The sequence below is a fragment of the Orycteropus afer genome, unplaced genomic scaffold (genome assembly GCF_000298275.1).
Source record: "Orycteropus afer afer isolate SDZICR_OR568_19922 unplaced genomic scaffold, OryAfe1.0 scaffold00063, whole genome shotgun sequence".
Lineage (NCBI taxonomy): Eukaryota > Metazoa > Chordata > Mammalia > Tubulidentata > Orycteropodidae > Orycteropus > Orycteropus afer.
Window position 1 is genome coordinate 11311896 of NW_006921650.1, and position 12865 is coordinate 11324760.

Genomic DNA, 12865 nt, shown 5'->3' on the forward strand with positions numbered 1-12865 from the left:
GGGAGGAACAATTTGTAAAAGGAGTGTGAGAATGGTTGTACAACTTGAATGTAATCAGTGGCACTGTATTGTACATGTACAAACTGTTGAATTGGTATATTTTTTGCTGTGTATATTCTCAACAAAATTATGAAAATAAATAAATAAAGATTATCATCCTTTGAAAGGCCTAGAAATACATAGTTTAAGTTAGGAATAACAATGATATCAACATTCTTCTGTTTGGTTTATATTGGAGGAACAAAGACATCTGAATGAAAAGAAAACAAAAAAAGTATATATTGGTAGAAAAATCACTTTTTTTTTTTTTTTTTTAGGGAAAAAAAAAAGACACGTGTAATAACCACAGCGATGTTATGTAAGAAATTTTGATCAGAGAATGAGCTTTGATTTAGGAGAAGGGGGAATGCATCAAGTTTGTAATGCTAGAAGAAATAGAAAACTTATCAAAGTAATTTAAAAGAAACAGTACAAGAAAGGCAGACCTTGAAGAGAGATGGTAAAACCAAGAGAGAAAATAAGAACTATGGAATAGTGTGAGTTATTTAACCCAAGAGTGAAGGGAGCCAAGAAGATAGTGGGAATATGACCAGATGAAGTAAAAAGCTTGTTGCAATGTTTAACCCTCATTTGCCCTGACAATTGAGTCCCCTCTTAGTGGGAATAGAATTATCAGAAAAAGTACATAAATAAAGTCAACAGCAATTAGAGCCAGGACTGTACATGCTGCAGTTAACCTTATCTTGAGGGTCAGTCCTTGGCCAAGTTAGGGAAGAAATTATGCTATAGATAAAGAATGGTGTCATTAAGGGGAAAAATCATACCTATGTATAAAAGGTTAATTTGATTTTGTGCACTCAAAAGTGGCTTCTGGGTAGAAATGTCCTGCAACTTCTCCAATTGACTTTGGTCAAAGTCAGTGTTAGGTAACAAACTGTGCAGTTGCATTTCCTCATTATCTCTCTGCTCTAATCCATCACTGGATCTTGAGAAAAATACTGGAAATCACTCTGGATCTGGGAAAGGCAAATGCTTATTCTGCTGGCATTCTCTGGAAAGAAAATACAACAGGAAGGACTTCGAAAAATCATTAAATACTTTTTTAACTTTATGATGCTGATATATCTTAAGGTCACACAGTTTGATATTCTTAGATGAATGATTGAGAAAATAAAGAGAAATTCTGAGGAATAAGACTCATGAGAGTCCAGGTGAAGAGCTGGGACTATGATGGGAGGTGGTACAAATCAAGAGCCCAGGATACATTTCAAAGTGAGTAAAAGACTTCCTAACAGAAGTTAGAATCATGGGATAACTTTTAGGAAAAATGTAGGCTAAACCAACGATCCTGGCCTCCGTGATAAAAGAAATAATATTAACGCAGAAACAAGTGGGAAATTTGTAGCAGGAAATACGGTTAAGAAACCAAAAAACAAACTTGATGCCATTAAGTCGATTCCAACTCATAGCAGTCGCCACCAGATTTCCAAGGCTGTAAATCTTTAGAGAAGCACACTGCCTCATCTTTCTTCCATGGAGTGTCTGGAGTTTCTCTTTGTTAACCACAGGAATTCTGGTTAAAATGTTGGCATTTTAAATCTGAAGAGATAAAGGGAAATCAGAGAGGAGAAAGGTTGTAAATAAAGGGTTGATCATTTCAATTTGGAAATTTTCTGTGCAGAGAAAATACTAGATGGGAATTAGATTTTGTTTTGCCATCCCTAATCAACTAGTTGTGTGTACTTCAAGCCCTAGACTGAGAAGGATCCCCAGTCCTTGGTCAAGCAGGAAAGACTCCATGATCAATCATCAATGTCAATTACAGAATTGGAAAATCAGAAAGGCATTGAGCATTACCCATGTGCTCTCACAAAAAAGAAACATAGACAGGGCTGAGCCAACTGGACAAGGAGGTAACATAAGAGATCTGCATAATGAGTACAGAGCCACAGCATTGCCAGAGTTGGGTGTAAGAAGGAATCAGGTAGAGATTTGGGAAGAAATCCAGAGAAATACACTATCATAGACATCAAAGGAGGTGAAAAGACCAGAAAGAAAGTCATGGTCACCATCATCACATTCTACAAAACATTAATAAATACGATGGTAAGAATAACCCCAAGACTGGATAATGATAAGATTAATGTGCCCCTTGGGAAAGACTGAATTATTTTAGGGTGTGATTAAGTGGATTTTAAAGAGAAATTATAGGCAATTTTTATGTACCACACAAAGAATTGGTAAGTCACTTTTCAGCCTCTACTTTCTGGAATAATTTTTTACTGTATATTGATAAAACCAGATCATTAGGTTGGATAACAGAAAAAACAAGAAAAAACGTATTTTAAAGTTAAATTTTTAAACTGAATATGGGTTTTTTCTAACCTTACTGCTTTAGAATTACGATTCAGAGTATATGTATATGCAATTTTAAGAGAAGGTATTATTAATTTTTTTAAATCTAAAAATTAAAGTCACATTAAATTAAGAAAGCCAAACCTTACTATAGAGCCTCATTATAGTAGATTCAACATTACGCAGATTTGGTTATGTGTTCTTACAATCATTAATTCCTAAGTATAACAGAGATGTTTACCTGTGTTTTACTGAGTATGCAAAGGCATTCAACTTTGTAGATCATAACAAATTATCACATGCAAGTAAAAGTTTGTTGAAAATAATCCAAAAATGCTTACAGCAGTAAATTGACAGGAAATGACTCAGCAGAGGATGTAGACTGAGATGTCATATGGATCTTGGCTGAAAGCAGAGAACATCAGAAAGATGTTTATCTGTGGTTTTTGGCTATGCACAGGCATTCGACTGTGTGAATCATAACACGTTATGGATCACATTGTGAAAAATGGGAATTCCAGAACACTTAATTGTGCTCATGAGGAACCTGTATATAGATCAAGAGACAGTCATACAAATAGAATAATGTGATACTGCATGGTTTAAAATCAGGAAAGGAGTGTATCAGGGTTGGATCCTTTTACCATACTTACACAGTCTGTATGTTGAGCAAATAATCTGAGGCTGGACAATATAGAGAAAATGCAGCATCACAACTGAAGGAAGCAACTTTAACAAGCTGTAATATGCAGATGACACAACTTACTTTCTGAAATCAAAAAAGACTTGAAGTACACATTGATGAAGGGTAAAGACTACAGCATTCAGTATGGATTAAACCTTAACATAAAACAAAAGTTTTCACAAGGAGATCAATACAGAACGTAATGATAAACAGAGAAAAGATTGAAGTTGTCAAGGATTTCACTTCACTGGGATCCACAATCAATGCCCATGGAAATGACAGTCAAACAATCAAATGACACATTACTTTGAGCAAATCTGCTGCAAACAACTTCTTTAAAGTGTTAAAAGGGAAAGATGTCACCCTGAGGACTAAGGTGCACCTGACCCAAGCCATGGTATTTTCAATTGCCTCATATGCATGCAAAAGCTTGCCAATGAATAAGGGACACTGAAGAAAAATTTATGTCTTTTAGTTATGTTGTTGGTGAAGAATATTGAATATACTATGGACAGGGAGAAAAACAAACAAATCTTTCTTGGAAGAAGTACAGCCAGAATGCTCCTTAGAAGCAAGGATGGTAAGATTTTTGTTTCATTTACTTTGGCCATGTTCTCAGGAGGAACTAGTCCCTGGATAAGGATAACATGCTTAGTAAAGTAGACAGTCAATGAGAAAGAGGAAGACTCTCAATGAGATAGATTGATACAGTGGCTGCAACAATGGGCTCAAGCACAGCACCAATTGTGAGGATGACACAGGACAAGGCCATTTTTCATTCCGTTGTATATAGAGATGCTATGAGTTACAACCACCTAACAACAACAGCACAACAAAGATGGTCTACAACCATACTTCCTATTTCCAAACCCCCACCACCCAAAAAAAGAGTATGTCTAGGAAATTTTCCAGGTCCACCATTTATGAACTTTACAATGCATCTGGCTAAAATAACCTTCAGGAAAAAGAAGCCCTTACTTCCTTTCCCATGATATTAAGCTGTCTGTTGAAATATGTTCATTAAATTATGAAGTGGGAATTGAAAGTGCACTCTGGCCCTTTAAGGGAGCTGGCATTCCAACTGACCCTATACTATAAAAATCAGAATAGAACTCAGGACATCAGAGATCTGGCAGTTGGAAGAGTAATGGAGGTCAAGAGGGACATCAAGAGGGACTGATAAATAAAAAAGCACTTGAAGAAAGAAAATGAAACATTAAGTTGGTATGAAACAAACAGAAAGAGAGAGTCTTAAAAAGAGTAAGTTAAAAATAACAGAGCATTTTAATTTGACCCCTATACAGGACAAAAAAAAAAAAAAAAAAAAGTCCAGGAAAAAAGAACTATTTCTGAAGATTTTTGATAGGAGGGAAAAAAGAAAGTTGACATTTATTTGTTCAAAAGTTACTGTTCTCATCCAAGAAGCACTGTAACTTTTGGGATCCTGAATAAAGGTTAAATAAGCTCATTTTAGGACTTAGTGATATCCAGATTTTTTCAATAGACCAGTTACGTTTATAAAAGAAACTGGGGAAATTACTATGAAAACACCAATTTATTAATCTGACAAATCAAGGACAATCTGTTAGCACCATTATAGAAGGAAATGACATTTTAATATGCTGCAGGAACTGTCAGCAAATAGATTTCAGTATTTCTACTATATTTCTAAATCTAAGTCTAAGACACTTGCCTGCTAACCAGACGGCTGGCGGTTCAAACCCACCAGCCACTCCTCGGAAGGAAGGTTGGGCAATCCTACTTCCGTAGTGATACTGCCTCGGAAACCCAAGGAGGGGTCGCTATGAGTCGGGGCCGACTCGACGGCACATAACAACAACAACAACAACTATATTTCTAATATATTCAAAGTTACAAATGTAACAGGCATCATACATATATATATGTGTATGTTTATATCCATATTATACATATATATATATTCATGTCAAGACTAAGGATTGAGAAAAAATCACTATAGATTAAAGGAAAAATAATATAAACAATGTTTAATCTGTAAATTACTCTTAACTCTGAATTCTCTCAGAACCTTTGGAGAGGTTCCTCCCAGCTCCAAAACAGGATTTGATTATTACATATTTCCTTGTAAACTTAACAAAAAATTACATAATTTGAGTCTTGTTTTGACTTTATGTTTCAATTCCAAGTACTAATTGCTTATTGATATACTAGAAAAAGATATTGTAATTCAATGACATTTGAAAAACTGTGATTCGCTTTTTTTTTGTTTTCATCAAAAGGAAAAAAATATTCATCGTGGAGAGGTACCTGATAATATAAATATGTGATAAACTTAAAACTGGAATCAGTGAGAGGAGTAAACAGAACTGATCATGTCCTCCATAGGCCATCATGTCCGAAAAACCAGCAAACGGACTTTTCCATTGGAATCCCTTCTGATGCCACAAGTTCCACGAAACAATTACTTACACTTTCAGGAAGAGAAGCAAAGACTCCATCTAAAGAAATTCCTCATTCATAGGATGTTTTTAGTGGCCAAGATTCCAGCAAACACGGAAAAAAGAGACATTTCTGAATACTATGAACAGGTGTTTCAGTCAATTGTGAAACATCACCTAGGAGAACTGGTGACAGGATTACTGCTCATGTATCCCACCTCCATTCTCCACATCCTTGAGTCTTCCAGTGGCACTCTTCTCAGAATTCTTCTAGATTACATTGACCGTGAAAAGAATGATGATGAGTTTTTAATCCAAGGAATGAAAATAGTAGTTGTGTCCCATAACATCCCATCGAGGCTCTTCATGCAGTGGCAGGTCTCGGTAATAAAAGTGCCAGTTATGTATCTTGACGATGTGACACAGTCCCAGTCACTAGAAGAGGTCATCACAGAATTTCTCACCCAAACTCATAAACTAGGAGCGTATCTTTTCAAGACTGTTAAAGTGGGCACTAAAGGGCCAGGTGATAACTTGCACCAGGCTGTACCTGAACTACTCCTCCCAGAACAAATAATAAAGTACTTGTGCAAATGTGAAGAATTCCTGGACCCAGCAACATTCATAAAAATGTATAATAATCCCATATATGTCACTTTGGATTCTGAAGTGGTATGGCCTGCTCCTGACCATTTCTAGGATTGAAAGAGATGATGTGGCCGTAGCTCTTAAGGAACCTATGCTATTTAAGAAAAGGAAAATATTTCTAGAATTTCATTTTTTTTTTTTTTAAGGAACAGAACACTGTCATGTGCACAAAGGTAATCTTCATAGGGTATGTTGAAGTTCCAAATAAACTTATAAATGTATTTATTTGTTCTGCTATGTAGTTTAATACATCATTTTAGCAGGTAGAGAGGTTTAATAGTTAATAATAAGTTCTTATATGCTTTTGTCATTTCTAAGGAATGTTTTTTTGAAGAAAAATGTAGGTGACAAAGCACAATCACTTCATTCAACTTTTCACTGATTTCCTCAACAATCCTTGGGCAGCCACCACTGTAGCCCAACAGAAGAACTACATTCAGTTGGGAGGGTACAAAAATTTAGGGAAAAGTTCTACCCTTTAGTTGCTTGTAACCTAAGGTTAGAGGCAAATATGTGTAAAAGCAACCATGATATAATATACCACATAATAGTTATTAAAATGGCAGTATGTTGGAAGGGCTTTGAAAGCACAGTTAAAGGAGTAATTTCTACATAATGACTACATTCAGGAGACAAAGCCTAACTTTGCACACGGCTCAAAGGTTCATATTAGACTTCATAATCAAAAATATTGAGGCTATCATAAAGCTAAAGAGCCCAACAGCTTCCTGAAACCACTGGAAATTACATTGTTAAAGGTTATTGTGTTCCTTCATGCAAAATCACCTATTTAGTTCCCCCAGTATGATGGACAAATTGCACTAGAGTTGGAGCAGCTTACAAATCTGATGTGATTTCGGCCTACATGTAGAACTTATTTCTAAGTCAGTCTATGTGAAATAAACAAATTGGTTATTTTCTCTATATCACTTCCAATAAAGCAATTACTTCTATGCAATTTCTATATGACCTGTTTCAAGTTGATTTCTCCCTTCCTTTACCAAGGATTAATACTTATTTGAATGTTATATGTTTTTCTAGTTTCTTTAATCAATTAATTGTAATGACATCAATATTTTGGTAACTTCAATGATATTTTGTCCAAAATGACCTTAATATCTTATAACAAAGACTTTGGCTTTACTAGAAAAAATGTGCTATATAATTTTAATTTCATTTTTTATTGCTCTTTGATTTTTAGTCTCTTTAGAAAAAACAGCAGTCTCAGTAGACATCCCAAGTTCTTCATATTCACATAATCTGCCATCATTTCTTCCACAGCAGAATCAAATTTCAGGAATGATCATTCCTAATTTTAAATATTTTAATATGTACTTAAATACAGAATGTTCTTTTTCACAGTTAGCTGAACTTGAAGTAGCATTCATCTCAAATTAATAACAGGAAGAGCATATTTTAGATAAAATGAGAAAATATAGAATTTTCAAATATTATTAATTTAGCAATGATTAAACACTTAAGATTTAGTTGAAGAAGCTCTGGTGGCTCAGTGGTTAAAGCATTCAGCTACTAACCAAAAAGCCAGCAGTCTGAACCCACTAGCTTGCTTCCGTATAGACGCACAGCCTTCGAAACTCTATGGGGCAGTTCTCCTTCATCCTAAAGGGCCACCGTGAGTCAGAACCAAACTGATGGCAGTAGGTTTGGTTTGGGGAATATTAGTTAGGAATGTATTATTTACTCTCTGAACTGAGAAAAAGACATAAGATATCCATTAATAGTAAATATATGATTTAGGAACAAAAATAAGTGGAGGTAAAAGTAAATGTTTCCCTGATTAAAAAACAATAGCCTTTGTAGAAGAAGTGCGCCTTGGTACTGGCTTTGAAAGATGATGAGGATTTGGATGTAAGAAATGATTTGGGAGCACAGGTATTTAATAGCATATTTAACAGTGAACAGTGGCAGGAAGGAAAAAAATGAACAAAAGTTTTCATTGGATCAGACAGAAGTCCCTTCTATTGGGGTGAATTTTGTTGGGAAATATTATTTTCTCAAGTTAGCTAATGAACAGTTTATAAGTAAAATTAAATATATATATAATGAATATATAAAATTATGTATATATATTATATCAAATATACATAAAATGAGTAAATGAAATTACATGTGAAATTATATATAATTATATAGATATAATTACATATATTATATAATATATATATGAAATTGTGGAACACTGGATTTTCTAAAACTGTCTACCACAATGTATCATATTTCACATGCTCTTTCTATAATACAAACATGACATTCCTCCCATAGTGTGGTGTCTTCTAAATCTCCTCCCCCTTGAAATCAGGTAGATCTTTGTGATTGTCTCAACCTACAGAGTTTAAAAGAAGTGAAGCCATGTGGCCTCCCAGCACACAACTACAATAATCTTTACTGGAGCAGATGGTACAACGGTTAAGCTGTAAACCAAAAGGTAGGTGTTTTGAATCCACTCAGACTCTGCAAAGAAAGATCTGGTGATTTATTCCCAATTTCATTAGTAAACCTAATCTTCAGTCTTGGTTCACAGAAAGATTTAATTTAAAATATTGCACTTACTCTCAAAGGCAGGTCTACTGTCACTGGGCATATGACATTATTGAGATATCTATATAGGTCACTAATATCTTTTACGTGGCAACATTCATTTAGCTGTGTATAATCAGGCATATTTGATACAATACAGAAATATTATATTCTTATCTTAGAAATGTAATATAGTTTGGTGAAGTCTAAAATGTTGTGAATCATTAAATTTTAAACTCAAAAGGTAATTCTCAACCAAATGAATGTTGTGGTTTCCTCACAATAAAACTTTAAATAATACAATATAGAACTTAACACAAACAGTAAATGGATATTTAACAGAGAACAAATAACATTCAATATTTGTATAACAATGAGTGTATAACAGATTCATATTTTCAAAAGTTAGCTAGTGAACAGTATATAAGTAAAATTAAATATATATAATGAATATGTAAAGTTATATATGTATATATATATATATATAATATCAAATATACATAAAATATAATGAATAAATAAAATTACATGTGAAATATTCAATGAACATTTAAGTGGTGTGGTCAGCAGCATTCTAATTGTGGTGTTTTAATATAGACACCTTTACAATAAAGTGTCCTGCTGGCAATCTTACCCTTGTTTCAGAGTTGACCAAGGACTTTCAGGAAAGCTATGTAATTTTATTGAAGAATAACTGAAATAATATTACTTGAAAGAATAAAGCTTCTCAGAGTGAATTCTACTATCTTCATTTTAATAAAAGAGGCATCTAGATTCCTTCAGGGAGCATTGCTATTTAACAGAAATATCTTTTCACATTCAGTGACTTTATCATAACTCCAGCAGCACAAAAGCACATTTCAATTCGTTAAAACCTCTCTCTAGTGGTCGAATTCCTCCACCTTCGATGCGGAAGTGAAAATGAGACAGCATATCACCAACTTCATATTGCAAAGTACTTTTAGATTTTTTCACATTGAATTAAATGATTGTACGTAGAATTAGAGTTCTCCCCCTTGTGGTCAATTATTTAAATTTCCAGATTACCTGCTGGAAGGATTTGTAAAAATCAATATAATGTACTGCATTTAAGAGAATAAAAGAGAAAAACAGATGGTATCTTTCAAATATCTTCTTTACATTCATTGTTTTGCAGATAAATATTCAGAGACCTAAAAATATTAAGTGTTTTTCCTAGAGTGAAAACAAACTTTGGTAACTGTAACCCACTCTTTCTACTTTGCCATTTTAATTATACGAATCTTGATTTTCCTACAAGTGAAAATTTTAAGCAAACTATTCCCATCAAATCACTTCTCATTATTTTGGAATCTTTAATTATGTTACGGGAAATTTTTAAATATCCAAGAAATTTTTTTTTATTAGCTGACCTAATATTGAGTTGTTATATATAGAAAACACATTAATTTTTCTCCTCTTGTTGAAAGAACAAGTTCAGTATATTTTATTTTTATTATTTGATGTATTATTAATTTCTAACAGTGGCTGTATTCTAGATTTATTAAAATATTTTTGGCTTGTATGTTCCCATACCCAAAACCAAACTCAGTGCCATGGAGTCAATTCTAACTCACAGTGACACTAAAGGACAGAGTGAAACTGCCCCATAGGGTTACCAAGACCAAATCTTTACAAAAGCAGACTGCTTCATCTTTCTCCTATGTAGTGGCTGATGGGCTCAAACTGCCAACTTTTTGGTTAGCAGCTGAATGCTTTTAACCAGTACACCACTAGGGCTCCTTCATATATAGGCAGGAATCAAAAAAGGTTTTCTTATAATTTAAGCCAAATACATTTGATCATAAGAAATAATTATGTAAGACAAAAAAAATCCATTTTTAACTGAATGTATTTATAAAATTATTTCACTTATAATTTTCTGTCAAAAGAATGAACTTCCATTCTCAAGGAGAATATGAAGAGAGTAACAGTGTTGTCAGAGGTACTTTTCTCTGATGCATGCATCCTGCTCCCTCTAGCTGTATGCTCCATTGATCGAACCCAGCCCATGCCCCTGAGCTCAACTCCAGCATATGTCTGTATTCTCATTTGCTCACTGATCAACTATCTATTGTACACCAATTTGTGTAATTAGTCTTTAGGCACCATAGATGCAATAATCAAAAAGACAAGGTTCATTTTTCCAATGAGCATGTACTATAAATGAGGATAAACAAACAGAATGATTCCAGATCATTTTTGATGTGGAGAAAAAAAGTCATGTAACTGACAGTAACTAGTGAGTTTGATTTACAGTCAATGATCAGAGAAGGCTTCTGGAAGGAAGTGGCCCCAAAATTAACACTTGAAGAAGAGGTGTCATCCACTCCAAGATCTAGTGGTCAATGTAAGAGAGCAGACAGAATAGCAAGTACAAAGGCCCTGGGGAAGCAATAAGTTTGGCACAAAGGCAGCCAGTATGGCTGGAGTATAGGAGCCAGGAAGAGAATAAAGCTGAAAGAGTGACTGTAGATATGAGTTGTAGGGTGTGGTGGTCATGGTAGAGGTTTAGATTAAATTCTAAGCCTTGTTTCCACTGTTACACCAATCCCATCTCACATACTGTTTTCTCAAGAAGTCCCACTGGAAGTCCCACAGGCACATCCAACTGCAAATGCTTTAGATGGCATACATTATTCCAAGCCACAGCCATTCCTTCAATCTGCTTCCCCACTTGCACAGTCTGTTTCTATAAAATGAATACTCTCCATTCGCTTAAGTAGGAAACCTGAAAATCATCCTACGTTCCTCCGTTTTTTTTTTTTTTTATCACTTAAAGCCAATCAGCCACTTTTCCATAGAAAATATTTCTACCATCTGACTGTTTCTATGCCCTCCTTAGGATCTCACTCATTCCAATCTCCTCTTCCTTCTTTCTCTCTCCTTAGTCTATATGATATTCATATCAAAGATAAAGGCAGTATAGCACAACGGTTAAGAGAGCCAGCTCTTGTCAAATTGCTGTGCTGAGACCTAGTTCTTCAGCTTCACAGAGCTGTAAACTTGCATTTGTTTCTTTACTTTTATGAACCAGTTTTCGCATCTACAAAATGACTGTGGTAACTGTTCTTGATTACCGTGGAGGCCGTTCCGACTCATGGTGAGCCCGCATGTGTTCAGCAGATCTCTTCCTTAGGGTTTTCAAAACTGTGATCTTTTGGAGGCAGATTACCGGGCTTGTCTTCAGAGGCATCTCTGGGTGGGTCTTAGCTGCCCGTCTTTTGGCTAGTAGTCTAGTATTTAATTGTTTAATCCTGCTAGCCAGGATTGTATTTACCTACTAAGATTAGTTATAGGTGTTAAATGAAATAATGGTAAAAATTCTTGCATACAGGAAACACCCTATATATAATGTTTTCCTAATCAAGATTCTTCAGTAGCTTCCATTTCACCTCTATGATAAAAGGCAAAATTCTATCATGTTACATAAAGTCTTGATTTTCTGATCCTTACTTCTAAGCTACTCTGCCTTACCATCCTGCTCACCAGTCTCTTTCCTCACACTTCGTTCTCCAGTGGTTTACCAATATTTCCATGCTCTTTGCTTTTAACATTATTCCTTACTTAAAAATAAAATAAATCCTACTCATCCATCAAATTTTATTTCCTCTGTGAAGCCCGGCCTGATTTTCTAGACAAACTCAAGTGACCCTTTACATAGTGGCCCTCATTACATGTGGTAACCAACCACATTCTGGCAATTATCCCATCATTTTGTTTGTTTGTACACTCATCTCCCCACCAGAACTTGTAAACAGATGCCATTTTTTCTTCTGCTTGTATCTTTAGTGTGTTAGGCCAAAAGGAATAGTTTAAAATATCTGCAATAATTTTCTAAAAGGGTATTTTTACTTTCACCAAAATGACTTTGCAAACTCAGTTTAGAAAAAATGTTCTTATGTGACTGATTGAGGTTTGGCCTTTGTCTATGAAGTTCTTAAAAATGGCAAAAGTCAAAATATAAAGGTTGCACTTTTATTTAAAATCTCCAGCTTTACCCACATAATGACTTCTTATGCTCTGATTTGGAGGAGACAAAGAATACAATCTGAGAGTGATTGAATTGAGTTTTTATATGTATATATTACTTCTAAGTATAGGAGTTCATTCTCATTTCATTGGACTAAAATAATCTTTTTGAAGGATCTGAGCAAACCACTAGTGAAATATATAATCTTTACTCCATAGCTAAAAATGC

The 12865-nt window shown here is 34.5% G+C and overlaps 1 protein-coding gene across 1 annotated transcript; it reads left to right on the forward strand.

Annotated features, from left to right (window-relative positions):
• Window positions 1-5394: 5394 nt before the first annotated feature.
• TEX47 (testis expressed 47) lies at window positions 5395-6159 on the forward strand. Its single transcript, XM_007939860.2, has one exon. It carries the CDS (start codon window positions 5395-5397, stop codon window positions 6157-6159), a length of 765 nt encoding a protein of 254 aa, XP_007938051.2.
• The last annotated feature ends 6706 nt before the right edge of the window (window positions 6160-12865 follow it).